General features: G+C 36.0%; 1 protein-coding gene and 1 non-coding gene across 3 annotated transcripts in view; one reads left to right on the top strand and one right to left on the bottom strand.

Annotated features, from left to right (window-relative positions):
- SNAP23 (synaptosome associated protein 23) overlaps positions 1-25062 on the top strand; it is a 37544-nt gene that overhangs the window by 8357 nt on the left and 4125 nt on the right. The window contains exons 2-8 of one of the 2 annotated variants that reach the window (XM_032481415.1): positions 13275-13378; positions 13951-13992; positions 14412-14460; positions 15218-15335; positions 19429-19461; positions 22910-23068; positions 24132-24276. In XM_032481415.1, coding sequence (XP_032337306.1) covers positions 13322-13378; positions 13951-13992; positions 14412-14460; positions 15218-15335; positions 19429-19461; positions 22910-23068; positions 24132-24276 — 603 coding nt within the window. In that variant the 5' untranslated portion in view covers positions 13275-13321. The remainder of the gene's footprint in view (positions 1-13274; positions 13379-13950; positions 13993-14411; positions 14461-15217; positions 15336-19428; positions 19462-22909; positions 23069-24131; positions 24277-25062) is intronic. The other variant, XM_006178869.2, reaches the window with a different exon arrangement.
- Positions 18620-18751, bottom strand: LOC116664514. The gene has a single exon (XR_004321042.1). It is a non-coding gene; the product is annotated as a small nucleolar RNA SNORA70 (small nucleolar RNA).

Genomic DNA, 25062 nt, shown 5'->3' with positions numbered 1-25062 from the left:
CTTGACTATTGTAAATACTGCTGCTATGAACATTAGGGTGCATGTACCTTTTCAAATTAGAGTTTTCATCTTTTCTGGATATATGCCCAGGAGTGAGATTGCTGGATCATATGGTAACTCTAGCCTTAGTTTTTTAAGGAACCTTCATACTGTTCATAGTGGCTGCACCAATTTACATTCCCACCAACCATGTAGGTGTTCCCTCTTCTGCACACCTTCTCTAGCATTTATTATTTGTAGACTTTTTGGTGATGACCATTCTGACTGGTGGGAGGTAATACCTCGTTGTAGTTTTGATTTGCATATCTCTAATAATTAGTGATATTGAGCATCTTTCCATGTGCTTGTTGGTCATCTGTATGTCTTCTTTGGAGAAATGTCTATTTAGGTCTTCTGCCCATTTTTTGATTGGGTTGTTTGTTTTTTGTTATTGAGTTGTATGAGCTGTTTGTCTATTTTGGAAATTAATCCATTGTCAGTCACATCGTTTGCAAATATTTTCTTGCAGTATGTAAGTTTTCTTTTCCTTTTGTTTATGGTTTCCTCTGCTGTGTAAAAGCCTATAAGTTTAATTAAGTCCCATTTGTTTGTTTTTGCTTTTTTTGGGGGGGGGAGATAATTAGTTTTATGTATTTATGTATTTATTTTAATGAAGGTGCTGGGGATTGAGCTCAGGACCTCATGCATGCTAAGCACGTGCTCTACCACTGAGCTATACCCTCCCCTTCTATTATTGCTATGGCTAAGACTTCCAGTACTTTGTTGAATAGAAGTTTAAGAGTGGGCATCCTTGTCTTGTTCTTGAATTAACAGGAAGGCTTTCAGTTTTTTGCTGTTAAGTATTATGTTGGTTATGGGTTTGTCATAAATGGCTTTTATTATATTGAGATATGTTCCCTGTATACCCATTTTGGTGAGAGTTTTTATCATGAATGGATTTTGAAGTTTGTCAAATGCTTTTTTTCTGCATCTATTGTGATAATCATGTGGGTTTTGTCTTTCCTTTTGTTAATAGATTGATTTGTGTATGTTCAACTTGTAACCATGGAATGAATCCAACTTGATTGTAGTGTGTGATGCTTCTTATGTATTATTGGACTTGATTTGCTAATATTTTGTTGAGGATTTTTGTATCCATATTCATCAAAGATACTGGCCTGTAATTTTCCTTTTTTGGTAGTGTCTTTTCTGGTTTTGGTATCAGAGTGATGGTGGCCTCATAGAATGAATTGGGAGTGTTCCCTCCTCTTCGGTATTTTATAATAGTTTGAGAAGAATAGGTGTAAGTTCTTCATATGTTTGGTAGAATTGCCCAGTGAGCTATCTGATCCTCAACTTTTGTTTGCAGGGAGTTTTTAAATTACAGATTCTATTTCTCTTCTGTTGACTGGTCTGTTCACGTTATCTGTTTCTTCTTGATTCATGCTTGGCAGGCTGTACCTTTTTAGAAACTTGTCCATTTCTTCTACGTTGCTCAATTTGTTGGCATATGACTATTCATAGTATTCTCTTATGGTTTTTTGGTATTTCTCTGGTGTCAGTTGTTATTTCTTCTCTTTCATTTCTTATTTTATTTGGGTCCACTCTTTCCTTCTTGGTGAGCCTGGCTAGAGGTTTATCTACTTTGTTTATCTTTTCAAAAAAACAGCTCTTGGTTTTATTGATCTTTTCTATTTTTTAAAATCTCTATTTGTTTCCTCTCTGATCTTTATTATTTCCTTCCTTCTGCTGACTTTGAGTTTTGTTCTTTCTTCTTTTTCTGATTCTTTTAGATGGTAAGGTAGGTTGTTTATTTGAGATTTTTCTAGTTTCTTGGTTAAGGCATGTACCACTGTGAACTTCCCTCTTAGAACTGCTTTTGCTGCATCCCATAGATACTGTAAGGTTGTGTTTTCATTTTTGCTTGTCTCAAGGTGTTTTCTGATTTCTTCTTTGATCTCCTGATTGACCCATTGTTTTTTCAGTAGCATGTTGTTTAGTCTCCATGTGTTTGTTCTTTTCCTGTTTTTCTTTCTGTAGTTGATATCTAGTTTCATACCACTGTGATTCAGAAAAGGTGCTTGAAATAATTTCTGCTTTTTTAAATTTCTTGAGGCTCTTTTTGTGATCTAGTATGTGGTCTATTCTAAAGAATGTTCCAGGTGTGCTTGAGAAGAATTGGTAATCTGTTCTTTTTGTTTGTTTGTTTATTTGTATTTTTTGATGTAGTATCCTGTAGGTATCAGTTAAGTCCTACTGGTCTGTTGTGTCATTTAGGGTCTCTGTTGCCTTATTGACTTTCTGTCTGAATGGTCTGTCCATTTATGTCAGTAGGATGTTAAAGTCACCTACCATTATTGTCTTCCTGTCAGTTTTTCACTTTATGTCTGTTAGTATTTATTTTATGTATTTAAGTGCTTCTATATTGGGTGCACATGTTAATGACTGTAATATCCTCTTCTGGTACTGATCCCTTTATCATTATATAATGTCCTTTGTCTTTCTTTATTTTCTTTGTTTTGAAGTCTATTTTGTCTGATATGAATATTGCTACCCATGCTTTTTTGTTGTTTCCATAGGCACAAAATACCTTTTTCCATCCCCTCACTTTCAGTCTGTGTGTTTTTCACCCTGAAGTGAATCCTTATAGGTAGCATATTGCAGATTCTTGTTTTTTATCCAGTCTGCCACTCTGTGTCTTTTGATCAGAGCACTTAGTTCATTGACATTTAGAGTAATTATTGATAAGTATGTACTTACTGCCTTTTAAGCCTTGTTTTCCAGTTATTTTTGTAGTTCTTCTTTATTCATTTCTTCTTCTTTTTATTTTTCCTTTTGTGATTTGGTGGTTTAGAGTTGTGGTTACCCTGGATTTCAGGTGTGTTGATCCATGACTATATCCACTTGCTTTAAATTGGTAGTCATAGAAGTTCAAACGCTTTCTAAAAGATCTGCATTTTAATACTCCCCTCCCCCATATGTTGTGATTTTGATGTTCTATTTTACATCTTCATGCTTATCCTTCTGTTGTTAATTGTAGTTATCACTTTTACAAATTTTTTGTTGTTTTTAATCTATGTGCTGGCTTATTTAAATGATCAGCAATCCTTTTATGTATTTGCAGTTCCTATTGTGATTTTCCCTTTCCTATAGATTCCTGCTTCTTTTCTATTTTGAGAAGACTCTTCAATATTTCTTTTAGGGTAGGTTTAGTATTGCTGAGTTCTTTTAGTTTTTGTTGTCTGAGAAATTCTTTCTCTCTCCTTTTATTTCAATTGATAATCTTGCTGGGTAGAGTATCCTAGGGTTCAGATTTTTCCCTTTTGGGACTTTGAATATATCATGTCACTCCCTTCTGGCCTGCAGAGTTTCTGCAGAGAAATCAGCTGATAGTTTTATGGGGCCTCCCAGTTACTGACTGCTTTTCTCTTGCTCCTTTGGAATTCTCTCTTTTTCTTTAACTTGGCCTTTTTAATTATGATATGTCTTGGTATGGATCTGTTTAGATTCATCTTGTTTGTTTGGGCTTCCTGTACCTGAATATTTAGTTCCTTCTTTAGATTTGGGAAGTTTTAAGCCATAATTTCTTCAGATATATTTTCAGTCTACTTCTTTCTTCTCCTTCTGGAACTCCTATTGTGCATAGGTTGGCACGTTTTCTGTTATTCCATAGATCTTGTATGTTGCTTTCTTTTTTTTTTCCATTTGTCTTTCTGTCTGCTGTTCTGATTGGGTGATTTCCATTATTTTATCTTCCAGATCACTTATTCGTTTTTGTGTCCTTTAGTTTAGCTACTCATTGCTTCCAGATTGCTTTTTGTCTCAGCAATTAAATTGTATGTTTTTGATTAGTTCATCTTTATAGATTCTAGTTCTTTGTTACATTAATCTGTGTTTCTGTTGATAAATTTTCTTTGTTCTTTCAGGGGATTTCTCTTTTTCTTTTAATTGGTAGTAATTTTTCTGCCTTCTCATTTTACTTGGCTTTCTCTGTCTCTATGACTTTAGGGGAAACAGTTATCTACTGTGACATTTAAGGGGTGTTTTTACGTGAGAGCATCCCTGTGTAGACTATGTGTCGAATGTCTTTGGTATGAGGTTTGCCTTTGATATGGATGCCAGCCATGCCTTTCCTCAGTGTGTGCGGGCCATTATTCCCTGGAGATAGGATGTGTGTGTGATTGGTGTTAGAGGGTCTAAAGCCTGTGCACGGTGTGAGGCGGGACTTCCTCTCTGCTCCATGGCTTTTACTGCCCTGTTAGGAATGGGATTTACTCCTCAGTTATTGGAGTAGAAGCCCTTAGGGTCAGATTTGATCAGAATCTGTTGCCCTGAGTATGTGCCTTGCCCCAAAGGAGATGACTGCTGAAGCAAGTAAGGTCCCTGCACTCACAGAGGACCAATGCACTGCTTGTGTGGTTGTCTATGGCTCCACTCAGAAGCAACCCATAGATGTGTCCCTTCCTTTGTTGTGTTTGTCTCAGATCTAGTGCAAGGCTGTGGTGTGGAGTGGGCAGAGTTAGGGCATTCTCACTGAAAGACAACTGACACTGTCCATTTCTGCCCTACCTGGATCACATCCCAGGCCTCTAGCTAGTTCAGGTCCTCTCCCAGGGCCTGTCTGCCCAAGATTCAGTGTTAAGGTGCTGCATACTCCTCTGGTGCTGCCCCATCCATATTACACCCCAGGACCCCCAATCTGTCTCTGTGTAGTTTGACCAAGTCCTACTTTTTTGGCTATTATGAATAATGCTGCTTTGAACATTATTGTACAAGTTTTTGTGTGGACAGTGTGGACAAATGTTTTCATTTCTCTCTAATATATCTAGGAATAAAATTCCAGGATCATATGGTAATTCTTTGTTTATCTTTTTGAAGCCTAAGTTGTTCTTGTCCTACATCTTTAAATGCTATCTATGTTTTATCTCTGTTAGGTACCAGAATTGTAAAGGGGTAGGACATCATCCATTAATACTTGTCTGTGTATTAAAAAACAAAAACTTTTAATCTAAAACAGTGGTTTTCAAACTTGGCTACACTTTGGAATCACCTGGGGAGCTTTAAACTGGCTGATGCTTGGCTCCCACCCCTAGAGATTCTGATCTGATTAGTCTGGAGTGCAGCTTTGGCCTCCAAATTTATAGTGCTCATCAGGTGATTATAATGTATAGCCAAGGCTGGGAACCACTACTCTAAAATGTGCTGTAAGCCTGGAGTTAAACTTACTGCTCGAAAACCAGAAGGTGAGGACTTCATGTATGTACAAGTTGATCCCTGAACAACGTGGGTTTAACCTGGGCAGGTTCACTTAATCCCAGATTTTTTTTTTCAATAAATACCTACTGCAGTACCAACGTACCCATTGTGTTGTTCAAGGGTCAGCTGTACTTTTCTTTGGGCAACATTGCTACAGATTTGAATGACTTGATAATGTGGCTCTCTACTGTCCCTTTAAAATGTGTAATAACTCACACTCAGTAAACTCAAAATGGCTTAAAGACTTAAACATAAGACAAGGCACCATATATCTCCTAGAAGAGAACATAGGCAAAACATTCTCAGACATAAATCATAGCAATGTTTTCCTAGGTCAGTCTACCAAGGCAATAGAAATAAAAGCAAAAATAATAAATGGGACCTAGTTAAACTTAAAAGCTTTTGCACAGCAGAAAAAAACCATAAAACAAAAAGACAACCTACAGACTGGGAGAAAATATTTACAAATGATGCAACTGACGAGGGCTTAACTTCCAGAATATACAAACAGCTCATACAACTCAATAACAAAATCCAAAAATGGGCAGAAGACCTAAACAGACATTTCTCTAATGAGGACATACAGATGGCCAATAGGCACATGAAACAATGTTCAGTATCGCTAATTATCAGAGAAATGCAAATCAAAACTACAATGAGGTATTACCTTACACCAGTCAGAATGGCCATCATTAAAATGCCCAAAAATGATAAATGCTGGAGAAGGTATAGAGAGAAGGGAACCCTTGTACACTGTAGTTTGTGTACAATGTAGTTTAGTGTAGCCACTATGGAAAACAGTATGGAGGTTCCATGAAAAACTAAAATAGAGTTACCATGTGATACAGCAATCCCACTTCTGAGCACGTATCCAGAGAAAACTCTAATTTGAAAAGATACGTGCACCCCAATATTCATAGCCCCACTATTTACAATACCCAAGACACAGAAGCAACCTAAATGTCCGTGGACAAATACTTGTATAAAGAAGTGCTGGTATATATATATACAATGGAATACTACTCAGCAGTAAAGAATGAAATAGTGCCATTTGCAGCAACATGGGTGGACCTAGAGATTATTTTACTAAGTGAAGTAAGTCAGAGAAAGAAAAATATCACCTGATATCACTTATATGTGGAATCTAAAAAATAATGATACAAATGAACTTATTTACAAATCAGAAACAGACTCACAGACATAGAAAACAAACTTATGGTTACCAAAGGGGAAGAGGGAAGGGATAAATTAGGATTTTGGAATTAACAGATACAAACTACTATGTACAGAATCAATAAACAACAAGGACCTACTGTATAGCACGGGGAGCTATATTCAATATCTTACAATAACCTATAATGGAAAGGAATAGGAAAAAGAATATTTATATATATGTATAACAATCACTACGCTATACACCAGAAACTAACACAACATTGTAAATCAACTATACTTGAATTTAAAAAATTTTTGAATGTGTAATAGTAATTGAAAACATATGCTCTAGAGCAATCTACCTGGGTTTCATCCTAGCTCTACTGTGTGACCTTGCAAAAGTTGCTTAACCTCACTGTTTCTTCATTTGTACATCTGTAAAATGTGGAATTAAATAGTGTTTGCTATGATCTGAATGTTTGTGTGTCCTCCCCTTCAAAATTTGTATGTTAAAAATTCTTATGCAGGATATGATGGTATTAGGTGGGGCCTTTGGGAGGTGCTTAGACCATGAAAGTAAAGCCTTCATTAATGGGGCTGGTGCCTTTATTAAAAAAGAGGCTCCAGAGCCTCCAGAGGCTCCTTAGCCCCTCCCACCATGTGAGTATGCAGCAGAAATGTGCCAGTTTTTAATCATTAAGAGGGCCGTCACAAGACCTTTAAACTACCCAGTCTGTGGTACTTTGTTATAATAGCTTTAATGGAATAAAACAGTGTTGTAAGGATTAAATAAATGTGTTTGTGTGTGTGTGTATTTATATATATATTTATATTTCTTAGAATAGTGTCTTGCATGTGTAATGCTTTATAAGCATTAATTATTATAGTTGTTACTTTGAGTTCTCTCCATCACCCACCATCTAAACTTTCAAAATGGTGAATAAAGATCATTAAAAAGTTAACTGCCATTTAAAAAAATGTTTATATATGTTTGAATTTTTTTCATAATAGGAAGTTGATAGGTAACATAATGACCCTCCACGTATTATTCACCCATCTTCTACAGTCCTGGCCAGTCTTGCACCCTCTATACTCCCGTTTTCCCACCTCTGACTTATTTTAAAGCAAATCCTACAGATTGTCATTTAAATGACTTCTAATTTCATACATTTTCTTTGAACCCCTGAGGGTGCTGATAGTCAGTAGGAAAGTTAAAGAAGGCGGATACACTAGAGGTGAGGGGCCATGACAGGAGATTGACTACACTCAGGATTGAGCTGTTGTAAATTCTCTATTCCTGCTAAATTCTCTGCTTATTTATGGGATCCTCTTATCCACTTCTTGGTATTTTGCCATTAAAATACTAAGAACTTATTCAGCCCCATTAGAACCTATTCCTACGACTTCATGTGAAATGTATCCCAGCCAAACCTTAGCAAGGGCCTTTCCTCTAAACGTCTGTTAGCAGAACGATTAGGACGAATTTTTCTACTGTGTTGTTTCTGTACTTTTATGGTTGGGGTGAATGATCGTCAATTAGTGGATGGAGATGTTTCCACAAACTTACACTTACTGTGAACATGTTCCAACTGGAAGATCTCTCTCAAGAGAGGCTAAGAATTGATATTATGCTTATGAATTAGGGTCTAGAATTTAGTCCTTGTCTTTGCTTTCTTCAATCTTATAAATCTGTTGTCTGGTTGTCATAAGCTATCATTTTTACAATGAAAATAAATGTATGAAATTTTAAAGTAGTATAACTAGACTGCAAACTATTTGGAAAATGGGAAAAAGAAGAAAAAGCACTGTTAATTCTACTATATCACCATAATAATTGGTTATATTTGGATAATTCCCTTCCATCTAGACTTTTTTCTACTCATATTATCCCCCTCAGGTAATTATAGCGTATATTTGATTTATTTTAAACCTTACATTGTTCACTTTATATTATACTAACCTTCATAATGTAAACCTTTTTGTGGTTTGTGTTTGCCTGCCTTAGCCAGAAAAAAAGAACCATTTAAGGACAGTCTAATTTTTTAGACGTGCGAAGTTATATGTATTTGTCTAGATAAGTATCTATCAACTGAAAACTTAGTTTAGTTTAAACCTGTTTAATATCTATTTAAAATCTGACAATTTTTTTTGTGGACAAGTAATGAAGTTTAATTAACCAGTACTGGGAGTAACCTTCATGGACCAGCATTACTTCCAGGAGCTGACTGATCAAGTGTAAGAACCATGGGCCTCATGACTGGCATGAAAATAGTTCAGATGTAGAGCCTATACAGTATCACCGACTTTAACATTCAAATTTAGCCTTCAGATGATGGAACCATTAATATTTAGTAGCTGTTATTTGCAATTGCATTTACATTGATGTCACTCATATTTAACATAGCTGCTTTACTTTTGTTTTGCCTACTATTTTTGCTTCCATAATATTTTTAAAATAATAGCTAACACCTGAATACCAGCTATGTGTCAGACACTGTAATGATCACTTTACACAGATCATCTTTTTAAATCTTCACCAAAAAAGCCTATGAAGTAGATCTATTATCTTTATCTTACAAATTCAGAAACTGAGTTTTAGTGGGATTAGGTAACTTGCCTAAGGACACTCAGCAAATACACTTTGGGGCCAGAATTTGAATGCTGGAGTTCCCACTGCTCACCACTATTATAACCTGCTCTGAACAGAATTTTCTTTTTGCTGTAAATACATTGGTTACCATGAAAGTCTGATTAAAATATGCCAAAGAAAATTACAAGGTTTATCAAAGTTTTAATAAAAGTACAGTAATAAACTTGAGTGTAATTCATAAAGCAACTTACATTGTGATTAACTTTAAGAGAAGGAATAAGGCAGGAAACTAACTGGGTAGGATATTTTAATGCAAAATCCTTACTCTCCAGTATAAAAAGAATTAATATTGTATAAAACCATTCTCATATTGGTCTTGTCAGGAATTGATGATTTACTGTTTCTTCATTACTTCCTAAGGTTCTCTCCATTTTATCAATAAAGACATATGGATCTCCTGTTGATTAAGTCTAAGTCATTTTTTCTTTGTATTCTTTCTTCCTAATATTACTATTTTCATTTTCTAAATTAATATAAATATTTTCAGGTTCTGTATTTTTATAAAATAACTGAAAACCATGATTATTCTGGTCTTTCTAGCTCTTCCTTCAATGTAACTGCCTTTGAGTATGTGGAAGAGATAAGATTTCACGGTTTTATTGTAGAAGGTATCTAAAATTTTGAAATGAGCTATCGGGTAAGATGCTTAGCCTACTTTCTGATATTCAGCATTTCTCATATCATCTTATTTATTGTGAGGAGGTGCATCCAACAGTAAGACTATTTATCAGACCTATCCCTTGGTTTCAGAATAGATCCAGGCTTGAATAATAAATCTGCTCTTTACTGACTCCGTCACCTCAGGCAAGTTACTTACTTAAACTGAGCCTTAGTATCCCCACCTGCAAAGTGATACAACAGAGATAATGACATATATAAATACTTGGTAGGGTATATGACACGTAGTACATACTCAATGATCATTTCTTCCTCTCCTCTCCCTCCAGGGTTTATAATAGAAAAGAAATTAAGAAAAAAGGTAAATGAGGAGTCTTCTAGTAAGCCCAGATGAACCATAGGAAGGGAAACAGGGTGCAAAAACATGGAGAAAAGTCTTGCATTTTCATCTCAGAGGCACGCAGTATATTAAGTTCACAAGAGCATTGGGAAAATGACACACATATTTAATCTACTAGGTTATAGTAAGTTTAATGGGATCTTTGTGTCAAATGACGTTTCGTTTTCCTTTCTCTCCCCCTTCTCTAATTCCCTTTTGCTAACATTCTAGATAGCTTTTCCTGACTCCATGAAAAAACTTCTGGAGGTAGCAATAAATATGAATAAAGCTATGTGGCTAGTTCTAAGTTGCACCCTGCCTGATGCTTCTGAGCAGTTTAGTAAAGGCTGAAAGAGCCCGAGGAGCATTATTCTTTGTCTCTCTTTGGTCTTCCTCTTACAATTCTGCATTGTCTGTCTTACTCCCATTTACTTGTAATCATGTGCTCCACACCCTCAGAAGTCCAGAGTAGAAAAGTCCTAGGCAGCTCTGTCCTGATACCAGCATGCCAAACATGTGAGAATTTTATAGAAGCCTGTTTTTTGTCTTGTGTGCTGTCTACTAAGGGAGGGGAAAAACAGAAGTACTAGGCAGCACTGTGAGTTCACTGAAAGGGTGTGTCCTTCAAAATGACACCATTGTCATACCAGGAGTGATGCTTCATAACCAATTCCCAGCTGTATCTGCTTGTTTTGATAATTATGGGCAGGACTCCTGGAATCTTCAAGTTTGATGGAAGTTAGTTTTGCCTTCAAGCCTCTCTCTGGACTTACATGGAGTTTTGTTCATATTTACCAGAAGGATAGAAAATATTGACTTGTAATTGGCATGACTCACCTAAAGGAGTAGAATTACGTAATTGTACAATTTGAGAGATCCAGGCTTCTTTACTCACAAAATATCTTCCTCCTCATGGGATACTATATTGGAAAACCTGACTAGCAATGTCATTTCCAGGCACTAATTGATTCATGTATATTACTTTTCTTAACACTTTCTGCTCTATGGGGCATTTAGAAGTTTTACATGAGAGGAATAGATAACTTTGTAGAGGGATAGATAACTTTGGAGCACACTGCCTGGAAGAACAGTCTTCGAAAAGTACTTTGTTGGGGCTCTAGGAAGTGATGGAGAAGCACAAGGCTGCCTGAGCAGGAAGATGGGGTATTATAGAAAGAAACGGTGTACGAAAAAGATGAGAGGGTGCAAAGTGACTTCTTTTCTTTTTATAATTGTAACTGTGGAAGACTGACAAAAGAGAAACTGTAGTATGAACTTATGTGTGATTAAAGCTGAAGGCTTATAAAAATCACCAAAGTAATAAAGCATATGGTTCTATTTATGCTTATGTCTAATGAATGGTCAGTTCTTAATTCAAGAAAGACCTTTATGTCTTCGATATATATCTTAGTATATGAACCTTTTGCCAGAGCCACAGTCCTACTGTGGCAAGCAAGTTATGAGATTAAATTTGCATATGAGATTAAATTTGCAACTTTTGGCAATTTAATAATTTTAGTATTAATAATAATTAATAATAATTTTGTGAGCATTAATGGCTTTAATCAAAGCTCAGAATCTTAATTAAACTCCAAAACAGCCATGACAATAGAATTATAAACAGGACTCTAAATGTAATAATGGCTTCCTGTCTTGGGAGTGTTGTATTGATGCTTTTTGTTTAGATGGTTCTACTAAAAGTTTTGGTTAGCTATAGATATGACTAAAAATTTTGATCTGTATGTGACTGGCAGGCCATTCCAGATCATATATGTGTGATGGCAGTTTTCAGTTTGTGGTTCGAATGGTTATTTGTAGGCTTTGTGCTACTATTACATGTAGCTTTGTTTTTAAGATCCACTTAAATACTTTGACAGTACACCTTGTTTTTCTGCTTATTTGTTCATTCAACATACATTTACTGAAGTACCAACTGTCAGATCCTTTTAAGTATTAGAGATGCAAAAATGTAACAAAATCTTTGCTTTCTAAGAGTTCAGTCTAGTACATTCACAGTTAACAAGGCTCCCTGCTTATCAGTGAGTGTACTCCATGGCAGTGTGCTCAACCTTAGCACTTTGACATTTTGGGTCAGATAATTCTTTGTTGGGGGGTGGGACTGTCCCGAGGCGCGTTATAGGATGTTTAGCAGCATCCCTGGCCTCTACCAACAAGATATCAGTAACACTGCTCCCCTTTACCCCCAACTCGTGACAACCAAAGCATTCTCCAGACGTTGCCAGATGTCCCCAGGGAATAAATCCAGAATGTGAACCACACTTTTGTATATGTCATAGACAAAAGGCTTTGGTAAAATTAGTTTTTAAAAATTTAATACAAAGCTAGCAAATGTAATGAAAAGAAAACAACCTAAATCAGTCACACAGTGCTTATTACTCCACATGACTGTTCAAAGAGCAATACTATGTAACAGTATATCACTGTTGATGATTAGAAGGCAGGACTCAAGGAATCTTCACCTACTAAATGTTTTGTCTTAGTTTGAATATCTACGAGATAGATCACTTTCTGAGTTACTATGAGTGACTAAGTTACTATGTATAGGAGAATAATTACAATTTCTTAGGGACTTCACTACAACAGCAAACAATGCTGTTGGAAAGGGAGAGTCTACTATTAATAAAAACCTTAGTTCTTTTCTGAGTTCTTTCTATCAACACTGTCCTTTTCTTGTTAAGAATGAAAATACTTCATTATCTCCAATGAATAGCATGGACAACTGGCACATTTTTAGAATGTATCCTGCTTTCTGCAGGCACATGACTTTGGATTTTGTTACCTTACTGATTGAACACTACCTAGCTTAGACTTCTTCACCTTGTTGCTTTTCTATATTGAAACAACGTACAAAGAACATTATACAACCTGGAATTCATTTTAATAGCTTCTTGAAGCTTGTCTTCTGGTAGTGCCTTCCTTTTCGAAGTAGAGAGACCACTTTCCTTTTAGAAACAGTGCTTAACTGGAAGTCCTGAAACCTGAGTTTTAGCTTCACCTCTGGTACTAACTAGCATTTAAGCATTTATTTACCATCTCTCAGCCTTAATTTCTTCACATGTAAGATAGATAGGTAGATAGGTAGGTAGGTAGGTAGGTGGATACATAGATACACAGATAAAGACAGGCTATTTTATCCTGTTTTCCAGATAAGCACCCTAAATTCGATAGACACTCTTTGCTCAAACAAACTTGTTTTTTATATCTTTATTCTTACAGGATATCCACATTTCAGTTTCTGTGCCTAACCAGAGTTTTGATTCATCATGGATGATCTGTCAGCAGAACAAATTCAGCTGAGGGCTAACCAGGTTACTGATGAGGTAAACCTTTTACTCGGAATAAGTAATTAATTCTTTTTCAGTTTTCATAGTGGAAGGATGAGAGACCTTCTTAGAATACCATTTTGGCCTCTTCCTATTCCCTTTATATCAAAAACGCATTTGCCCTAGAGTGCTGTTACTAGCTCTTTATTTTTTCAACTTGCCAAAAAAACTAAACAAGTAAAAACAATTTGTATGATTTTTTTTCTTAGATAGTCATTATTGAACAGTTGCAACAAAGGTATTCTAGATTTGAGGAATTCTGGACATTTAGTTTTAACAGAATTTTCTAATATCTGTGTAATATACATAGATTTCTGCTTACATTGCATTTGTATAAATCCCATTAACTTAACCTTCTAAATTTTGTGTTAAGGAGCACCTGGTTGAAAGAAAATAACAGAAATTATAGTGACCAACTCTTTTTTTGTTTGTTTTTAATGGGGGGATAGATAGGCTGGCAATCTTTAAAAATAGAGTAGCATCGTGAATATAGCCTGTGATCAGATTTTTTGCAGTGGGGGAGAGGGACTAAATGTTTTAGAATGCTAAAACTCTGTATTTTTTCCTAGTCTCTGGAAAGTACAAGGAGAATCCTGGCTTTAGCCATTGAGGTAAGAAAGTATTTAATCATCAAGTTAAGTATAGAAACTATAGAGAAGGGATCCTGGTAGCCCAAGCTGAAATTATTGTTAAGAGTCAGAAAGGTATTGTACCAATAAGGTTTATTATTTGAAACCACTAATTGCTGAAATTGTCAAAACATGGACTCATGGCCCTTTTTTGTTTTTCTCACTCACAGTATTGGAATATGACAGGGAAGATCAATTCACCAAGAGTTTATGATTTAATTATTTTGTGGGGGTTAATATGTTAAAATGTATTGGTTTGAGGAGATTAGTTTTCTCTATATCTCTACTCCTCTGAGAACTTAGGTTTCTAATGATTCTCTCTTGCTGTTTGTCAGACCTTGAAGGTTTTTTTCTGTGGTTTTGTTTTGTTGTGCCTATAAGTTTTTTTTTCCTTCTTCTAGTCTCAGGATGCAGGAACCAAGACTATCACTATGCTGGATGAACAAGGGGGTGAGTTGCAGTCACTGGCAGAAACTATTGATTTGATTCAGGATGCCAGAAAGCCTTTTCAAATCAGCCATGTATAAAATTAATTTAAGCCTTTCGGAGTACCTTGCCTTTGTAACATAAGAGTGATATTTTATTTCCATTTTCTGATTTGAATTATATCATGTGTTTGGTGCCTATTTGAAGTAGGGACCACAATGCCCAATTATGTACCAAGTATTTGTTAGGTAGGAGGGCTTATTGTGTGCATTGGTCATATGTGTATTAGACATGATATTCTTGCATCATTTTCAGAAATCAGGTTAAGTCCTTAAACAGGTCTAGAGTCAGGTGGACTTGGAAACATTTTGTTTGATTTGGCCCTCGGCATTCTAGTTTTTATGGTCTAATTAATTTTTATTAATCTTACGACAGCCCTCAAGTTTTGAGCCTGTTCAGTGATAGAAATGTTGATGATCTGGTCTGGTCAAAATACACTTAATTTGGTTGCAGGGGTGATCTCTAAACCCATCCTCACATGCTCCTGTTATACAAATTTCTTTAGAGCAAATATTTCCAGTCAGAGGCCAGATGCTTCAGGATCAGTACGTGAAAGACTGTTTTGTTTTGGACAGTATGTGATACCTTCTGGTACTGATACAGTCACTATGATAGGTTATTGGTAGATTTCAGGTTAAAGTTTGCTGTTTCCTGATAGTAATGTTTCATGGCTGGCACTGTGAATGTAACACAAAATGTAACTTCCATAACTTATTCTTAGAACAACTAAACCGCGTAGAAGAAAACATGGACCAAATAAACAAAGACATGAGAGAGGCAGAGAAGACTTTAACAGAACTCAACAAGTGCTGTGGCCTTTGTGTATGCCCATGTAATAGGTGAGTTGATAAGTCAACACCTTCTTCAAGTAAATCTGAAGTAAGAGCATCCCCCATCCCTGTCCTCCCAGGAAGTGTGACTGGGCCTCAATAAGAAACTTTGTTAGAAAAACTTAAGCTATTTCTCTTTCAGGCAGATCAAGCTTTTTATGTAAATGGGCATGTTCACTAAATCATTTCTTAAATGTATTCCATCTTTGAATCAAGTCCCAATTTCATTTTTTAATAATACACACAATGGTTGGGAAATACACATCTGGATAATACAGAGCAGGATGGAACTAGTGTCTTTTCCTTTCAAACAGGGAGCATTAACAAAGCCTGTATTCTGTGGTAGACAAATGAGGGATGGCCAAGGGACTAAAGGACTTGGCTCCCGGCTTCAAAAGACTTATCGTGTGGTTGGATCTATGAGGAAGAATAGGAAAAAGTAAAAACTATGTAAAAGCTACTCACATGATATCAACTGAGGGTAAGGGTACAGAACTGATCAGGGTTAATTTGGAGAACATCTTATAGGAGAGGTAGGACTGGAGGTGAGCTCAGAATAATTAGAAAGATTTGGATGGACACGGAAGAAGTGGGAAGACATTTCCTACGGGAAATTTGATGTAAATAAAGATTACCTAGGAGCTTGACTTAACTGAACTACATGATTCATACAGATGAGAAGTGGAAAATAAGACGTAAGTAAGCAGTAGAGAAATTTGAAAGCCAGCCTAAGGGGTTGATTATTGGGGTGGAGTACATAACTGCATGCCAGGAGACTGGTTAGGAACCTCTTGTAATCTAGGTCTGTGAGGTAAAACCTTATTATTGAGATGAGAGAGAAAAGTGTAAATCAAAGAAAAGTCACTTCAAATCAACTGATTGTATATCAAACATGAAGAGAAAAGTCAAAGAAGACTGAAGATTTGAAGTCTCTAGTAAACCAAGAGATGAAAAGTCCAAAATATTTGTGTACAGTGTATGAGATTATACTTGATGGAAAGGAATTCATTCTTTTGGTGACTTTATTATGAATATATAAATTCTCTGCCTGTTCTTGGGTAAAACAAATTCCATGGTGTTGACAAATATTATATGTATTCCCACTAGGATGAGGTTTGCACTAAGACAGTTAAACCATTATTATCTTCCCTTCTGTTAGAAGGAACTCATTTTTGTTTTAAAAAGTCATTAACAAAACAACTTTGAATTTTACCGTTGGCTGAAATGACATTGTCTGGAGATTGAATGACTGTCCTTTCTGCTGAGAGTATTTATTTTTAAAGAGCTTTGTAAGCATTAGTACTTCTATCCAGTTGTCTCAGCTGGTATGGTAAACCAAGAATGGGATACAAAGGTTTACAGACTCAGCATTTTTACTCCTTGAAGGAGGTATAGATGGAGGAGCTTTTGTTCTGTCATACTTTCAGATGTGTTTTCATGTGACAACATTGTCTTGCCATTTTTACTAGAGAAAATAGAGATAAATTGTTGGCCAATTTTAGGGTTTGTTCTGGGCATAAGAAGCTAAGAAAGACAAGTCTGTTGACCTTCTTAGACCTTGGTCGACTCTCCAGAAGTGCATATTTTAATAACTATGATCTGTCAATCAAAGTTTAGCAGATTACTTTAAACAAACAAGTTAGAAATGCACAGACTTTTTTGTTATAAAATCTTAACTATGTTTTGCAAACTTGTGCTTTTACCCTCTTGGAAGAGTTCAGAGGGAAAAAGTAAATGAATTTTCTTGAGATAGATATTAAGAGAAGAGCAAGGAAGAGGAAGTCCTCCATAGGACCTAGAGCAAACTATCTCTGAGTCAGGGGTTGATGAATAGGAAGAGCAGTGAATCCTAAAGTGATCTAATATCATAGAAAGTGGGAAATGGAGCTACAGAAATATTAATTTTACTTGCTTTTGTGGACCGAGAGAAGCATAGGCAGGATTTTCTTGGATACTGGTGAGAGAGAAGGTAGAGTGTGGTCCTGAAATAGTCAGTCTTCAGCCTCTAACCTCAGAAGAGCCATTTTCTAGTGGGTCAAGAGGAGAAAGCAGTTCTTAACAGATGGAATCAGGGGTTCCTATAACAGAACAGTTGTTCCCTGAAGAGGAGAGAGTAGTATTTCAGTTTAAAAGATTCTGTCTTCCTTCCACCTATGTCTTCTTTATACCATTGACTCCTTGTCATGTATGATTCTCATGTCCTCAGCTCAGTCTAATTTTATTCTGCCAGGGTCGTAATCTTTCTAATCTGATCTGCTAATCTGTGTTTCACATAAATAGCCATAACAGGAGCTTCTCAAAGGCTCACAGAATCTTCTTAGTCTTCTGTCCAAAGCTAGTACTAATTCTGGTAGTAATAATAATAATTTAGGTTCACATTTAGAAATCTAAAAAACTCTGAAAGCCAAGGGTTTGTTTTTTCAGAACGTAGTGCCACAATTTATTAATTAGACCATAAGATATAACCTGCACTGAAGTTATTTAATAATTGTTATCACACTTAGCGTAAATGTTAATTTGTTTCACTGCAGAAATATTGATGTGTATGGTTATGTGGTACTGCTCAAAATGTCTCGCATCCAAGGGTTTGGATGAGAGTTGTGGGCCTATATATTAATTTAGGCTCTTACTATCCTGAGCACTTTAAATTTAATCCTTGCAGTAACTTTAATATGACATAGATTCTCTTATTTCACCATCTTACATAGGGGGAAACGGACACAAAGTGGCTACACTAGCAAGTGGAAGAGCTGAGATTCAAAACCAGGCAGAGCACTAGTTGTTAACTATATGCTATGCTGCTTCACTTTGGAAATTTCTTTTGTTCGGTAGTATTCATTGAGGTCACGTCAGGAGATTTTTTTTTTTTGAGAGGATGGGAAGATATGATTTACTTGGTGGTCATGAGTAAGGAAGGGACAGTGCCAAGGCTGTCACGAGTGCAGGGCCTGCTGTTTGTCCAGGGGGCCACGATTAGGGATGTATTTGACCCCACAGCCATCTGGGATGAGCTGCTTTTCTGCCACCATGTTCTCAAATTCACCTGCATTAAATTTGGTAAATTCCCACTTCTTGGAGATATGGATCTTTTGGTGGCCAGGGAACTTGAACTTGGCTCTCCGTAGGGCCTCAATCACATGCTCCTTGTTCTGCAGCTTGGTGTGGATGGATATGATGACTTGGCCAGTGTGGACCCTGGCCACTGTGCCCTGGAGCTTTCAAAAGGCACTGCGCATACCTCTCTGGAGCCTAGGTTGGGGACAGTATGCCAGGCATGAGTGTCCACTGGAAAGGGCTGTCTCCAAAGTACTTTAGGGCAATCCATACAGGCAACAGGCTACATACACTACCGAGGAGGCTGCTGTTGGCAGCCATTGCACACTGGGCCCCCTGAGGAAAAGAGCAGTTGGCTTAATTGGCTGCAGGGGATCTTTTTTTTGATAAGATGTGAAAATAGCTTCACTTAACAGCACTCTGTAGTAGAAGGGAATTTTAACTTTAGCTAATTCTTAAGGACTACTAGAATTTAAAAACAGACTAGCAGAATTAAACTTTAAAAGTGTGAATAAATGTCATTCTTTTAGCTTGTTGCTATTTGAATCCTAAGAGCAGAATAGCAGATCCTTATTAAAAATCATGTATCTTTGTCAGTAACTTTGATAAGTCATAATTCTGATTAACAAGAGTTTAAAAAGTGGCAGGGACATCTCAGAATAGTAAACTGGTGTCTGGTTTAACCATTCTCAGAGAACATATTAACTTGCCTCTCTTCAGTCTATGCTTCCAATGTCAAACATAATGGCATGTAATTTGAAGACAAGTGGGTTTTTCTGGACCACTTAAATTCAAAATTGATACTACAGGTTCAATCTTATGTCATATTAAGGTATAAATATTCAGCTCTGGTTAAAATAAATACTGAAATACTGTATTTTAATCAACATGTGATGACTTCCTCCATCCTGCTCTCCGGAGATGTAAAATATTTGCCTTCTCTTCATGTTAATTTTCATAATTTTAGGACAGAATATCATCATTCAGAAGTTCTTAGGAAAAATGAAGTATGCCCTGGTTTAGTTTTCTTGTTTTTCTTTTTATCTAGATTCTCAGATGTTGGTTGTTTCTATGAAACCAGGCAGGAATTTAAATGCATTATGTTTTGAAAACTCTAAACCTGCTTCTGTTCTGTTTGACTGGCATTCACTATTTTCTGCAATTCATTCTCTCACCTAATCTCTTCCTTTCTAATCTGCTTACTAAAAACGAAGACTTAACATCAGAAGCCGGGCTCAATAACTGATCAAAGGGAACTTTAAGATGCAGTCTTGTGGCGCAGTTTGGGCTGTTAACCTGCTATCTAAAGGTGATGCTTCAAATGGCTTTTCTGTGCATGTGCATGGATTTTGTGAATGGTGGAGACTGTCTTAAAAGCTGTGCTGTGGTGTGTAATGTAAAGTGAATTTGTTCTTGATGAGTGCTGTCTGCCGGAAGATGGACTGGACCAAAGGATCTTTTAATTTATAATACCACTCTTTAACTAATGGCTCTGATACTAAGTTTTTGCTAAATAACATTTAAGGTTATAAAGTAAAAATACCCCTGAAGTTTCCTAAGAAGTTTTAAATAGGTTGATCCTTGTAGAGAATTGGTGCATTCTAGTTCTGATCAAAGACAAGAGAATTCAGGCTAAATCCATCTTTCCATGGACTTTGATTTCAGCATCCTATCTTCTATTAAATTTCCCTACCTCTTTCCAGTTCCAGAATCAAGATTTCCTCTATTTAAATGTTGCTTCTAACGATTTGGATTCCCTATGATTTAGGCAGCTACCAAATTGAGGAATTAATTGCCAATGTAAGTCATCTTAAATGCCATTTGGAACAAGGTGGGATATAAATTTAGAATGTTACCATATCTAGTATCTCCTTTTTTAAAATAAAGGTTTGCTCTGTTTATATATGTTATAATCTGTTCCATAATACCTATTACATCATGTGTTTGCTTGCTGTGGTTTCATATTAAATTGATGCAGAGTTAACTAATCTTAGTTTTTTTATGGAAGTTAACCCCCTGTCAGCCTACTGTTTATTATGTTTGAATCTTTAATTTTGGATCTTTATTGGAACTATAAAGACCATGGTTAAATGTTAGAAAATTAAGAGTTTGATTTCTAGCCTTTGTTTCTTGTCCTACTTTTTCTTCTTTCCTGTAGCCTAATCAGCAATCTCATACACACACACACACACACACACACACACTCACTCTCTCTCTCTCTCTCTCTCTCTCTCTCTCTCTCTCTCTCTCGTAGTCATTACAATTGGTATTTATATGATCCCTTTTTTCCCTGGAATGAGAGAATTATAGCTAATATTGGGCTTTCTTTTTGCTGTTTTTATTCAGTTACTACTAATGTTGACAACCAAAACTCAAAAAAGAAATTGTTATTGCGTTCATATCCCGATACTTGTTGTTTTCTGCATTTACAGCAGCCGCTTGAATTCATTAAGGGATATTTCACATTTTTATTTCAAAAATGCCATTTTTGAATATGATATTTATAAGAAAAAATATGATGGGTAAAGATTATTAGACTCTTCAAAACTGAGGTCAGGGGTAAATCTAACTTTCTAGATGGAGTTCTTAATTGTATTAAAACCTGTCACAAATTGGCTTAAGCATGTTATCATGAAGTCTGATTTCTTCCCAGAATAGCTATAAATTTTATTATGCAGAAGAGTTCTGTTACAAATCCAGAACCATTTCTTTCTTACTGTAGACCAAAAATAACCCTGACCTAGATGTCTTTTTAGGTAGCTGTATTCCAGCTATGTGTGGCTATCTATAAATCTCAAAGCTAGGGAATGTTAATGGGTTCGAAGAATAAACATGCCATTTGGTAATCTGTGGGCTTAAAGTCATGAGCTTTTAACTAAGGATCAGGTTGAGGAGGTTGGAGCCTGTATTTATTCCTTGTTAGATCAAGAGCCACAATTCCTGTCCTAGTCTACTCTTTATGTACGAAGACTCTCAGAAGCATAGTGTCTTATTAGTGACTTTTGAATCCAAGCCATCACTCTTTGATCTGTTCTACAATCTTGACATCCTGATAAAAGCCTCACTTATATTACTTTTATTAATACTCCTGGTTAACTTTCTGATAAACCAATATATTATTTATTTTGTTTAGTTGCTATTACGCTACTTCAGAATTTTGCTTGAGACCCATCTTATAAACAAAGAATACATGTAAATGAGTTTTTACCAAATTAACAGATAATTATATATAAATATTCATTTAAATAATCTGTATCCACCTTGTTCCAGGGAGGATTTAACATGGCTTATTAACATAGAGATTAATTAATTTATAAAACATAATGGCATAAATAAGAAATTGTGAGAACTTAAAGAAAGGCACTTTAAGAAGTAGCTCTTCAGTATTCATAGATGTGTTTACATTCTCAGTGCCTCTTATCAAAAAATAAGTAGTACCCTTTCTGTAACATTGATGATTTAAGTCTAAGATCCAGTTCTGGGTTTGCCAAAAATAAATCCTCACGTGTCCTATTAAGGATGGAGCCACTGTTTTTATAAAATCTCTCCTCTGCTTTTGTAACTTCAAAACTTCCTCATTAACATATTTTGTGGAATAAGTCAGAAACCATTATTATAGCCATATACTGCTTTGTTTTTGTTTACAGAGAAGCAAAATTGTAAAAAATTGTAAAAAAATTATAAAATTGTTTAAAAAAAGTGTATTTTGTAATAGAGATTTCAAAGTTATTTTACTAGGCTCTTTTTCTTGCCATTTATACCTATTTAAGTAGTAAATCCCATGGTAAAATTCTGGCATTGGCTAATTTTCAGCTATATGATTTATGTCTAAAGCATATGTTTTTATTTTTAAGAGCCCTGAATTTAGGATCTTTTTTTTTAAGATAGATAAAGTAAACTCTTAAATAAAAAAACCCTAAACCAAACCCTAAACCAATGTGGCCAAGGTACTCATTTATTGCCTGTTCAATTTGGAAATAATTCGTGCCTTTCCTTCATGATGTTTATTTCTTAAGAAACCTTTTTTTAAAAATTTAATGCAAAAATTCTAACTTTAAAAAACGATCATCTGAAACTACTACAGCTCAAGTAAGTGGGCAGCTGAGGTCTAAGTACTGCCCACTCAACCTACTTTCCCTTCCATCTCTCGTCAACCTCTGAGATGCCTCTGAGGAACCTCTTAAAGCATCCCAGAGCACCTTTCCTAAGGAATTTTTTTCCTAGTGTCCGTTAATCTCTTTTCTGGAGAGCATCAGGCTAAGAGAACCTGAAATAATTGCACTTTGCTACTTGCTAACTGCTTAACGAAGATTTGGTGGAAGTAGTTGAACCTTAAAAAAATTTTTTTTAATCTTAGTGTGCTTACACAATTCATCTTTTTCGTATGCCAGATTGTGGTGAAGCATAGTTTAGATATTCTAGATCTAGCTTATGCTAAGGGTGCTAGGTCATCCTCAAGGACACAAGCACTAATGACAATTCTTCCTCTCTTGCTTTTCAATATCTCTCTACACTCCTGTCTCATACAGGACAAAGAACTTTGAGTCTGGTAAAGCCTATAAGGCAACATGGGGAGATGGTGGAGACAACTCTTCTAGCAATGTAATATCTAAACAGCCAGGCCGAGTGACAAATGGTCAGCCTCAGCAAGCAACCACAGGAGCAGCCAGCGGTGGATACATTAAACGGTATGCCAGTTCCTCCCAATATTGTTACCCTTTTCCTAAATGAATGGCTCTCTCTGGAGGATGGGTGTAGTTATGCATGAACACCAACTCATCAACTAGAAATAGCATTTATTCTGTTTTAAAATTTGCCTTCTGACAAAATGGTGACTGATTGTTGACCTTCAATGATAGATTAATTAATGATAGATTAACTTTCCAATTTATTCAAGTAATCATGCTTTACTTCTGTAAATAAGGTATGTTTTAAAATGTATCATCTAGCAGGGAGGATATAGGTCAAGTCGTACAGCGCATGCTTTGCTTGCATGAGGTCCTGGGTTTAATCCCCAGTACCTTCTCTAAGAATAAATAAATAAACCTAATTACGTCTCCCCACCAAAAAAAAAAAAAGTTATCGTATAGAGTAGGGGTCAGCCAGATCCCTGTAAGGGTATCTGTAAAGGGTCAGATAGTATTCTAGACTGTGCAGGCCGTCCAGTCTCAGTCACAACTTAGCTACTCAGCTCTGTTGTAGGGTAACAGCAGCCATCCATGAACAGTGTGTAAGCAAATGAGCAAGGCTGTGTTCAAATAAAACCTTATTTATAAAATCAGATGGCAAGCCAGGTCTGGCCTTTGGGCCAGAATTTTGTAACCTTTGTTTTAGACCAGTGGTTCTTTAGACTTAAGCATGCATCAGAATCACCTGGGAGGTTTATTAAAACACAGATTGCTGGGATCTACTTCCAGTCGCTGATTCAGGAGATCTGGAGTGGAGTGTGAGAATTAGCATTTTTTCATGTCTAACAAGTTTCCAGGTGATGCTGGGAATTATGCTTTGAGAACCACCATTCTAGAGTTGTTACTTAATCTGCTCTTAAATGGCTTTAAGACATTGTGCCTCTCTTGGATCAGTCTTTCCATTTTTGCTATATAATGTTTCCCAAGACTGTTAACCTACATCCTTTGGGTCTAATACTTCCTTGAGGTCATTTTGGTTACTTATTTTTATGAAAACTAAATCCAGACTTAGTCCATTTACAATTCACCCAAAAGTACTGAGTTAACATTCTTTTTGTGGTAGTGTAATGAATGATGCCAGAGAAGATGAAATGGAAGAGAACCTGACTCAAGTGGGCAGTATCCTAGGAAATCTGAAAAACATGGCCATAGACATGGGCAATGAGATTGACTCTCAGAATCGACAAATAGAACGGATCACACAAAAGGTAAAAGCTTCTTAGTGCCACAGGAAAATGAGACATCCAGTACAGTGTTTTAGTAATGGATGGATAAGTGTGCTAGATATTTTGGAGGAGAACAGTGTGATAAAATCCTGTCCTCACAGGTTTTACAGTTTTGATGAGGTGGCAGTTCTCACACTGAAAAACAGTAGTCAGTTCCTCCTATCTCTTGTTCATGGCAGTTGGTTCATTTTGAAAACAAGACCTTGGAATGAAGTGGTTTTATTTAATTTCACACATGAAGTTTACAATCTCCTCTAACCTTTGTGTGGGCTGTTGTCTGTTTGTTTGTTTTTTTAACCCCCTGAATGAGCGAGTTAGCTTTTGGAATGTTGTTTTGTAAACTAATAACAAATTAGCAAGATCCTGAATCCTTTTCTCATGAGTCAGTAGGTAAAAATCAGTTCTGCAGAATAGTTCTTGTGGGGTGGACACACAAAAACAGATAGAGTCCTGTGAGTAATGAAAAAGTATGATTGCTATTTTTTATTTCACACCATATAAAAGATACTGAAATTAAATTGTATTCAGTGTTTGGTTATGTCATATCTAAAAGCCTTTCTTATTTATTGTTACTTCATTAAAATCTCAGTATACTTTAAAGACTAGGGTAAGTTTTTAAGCTTGACTCTGTTGAATCACTTATGGATTTCATTGAGGCAAACAATGGATCATAAGATGTTTTCAATGATGTAAAACTATGAGAACATATAGAATTCATGAAATACTGGCAAGTTCTTCTATTATAACGTTGCATGTTTATACACTGAA

Source organism: Camelus ferus, chromosome 6 (genome assembly GCF_009834535.1).
Source record: "Camelus ferus isolate YT-003-E chromosome 6, BCGSAC_Cfer_1.0, whole genome shotgun sequence".
Classification (NCBI taxonomy): Eukaryota; Metazoa; Chordata; class Mammalia; order Artiodactyla; family Camelidae; genus Camelus; species Camelus ferus.
Note: the sequence above shows the minus strand (reverse complement) of the source record. Positions and strands in the feature narration are given on the sequence as shown.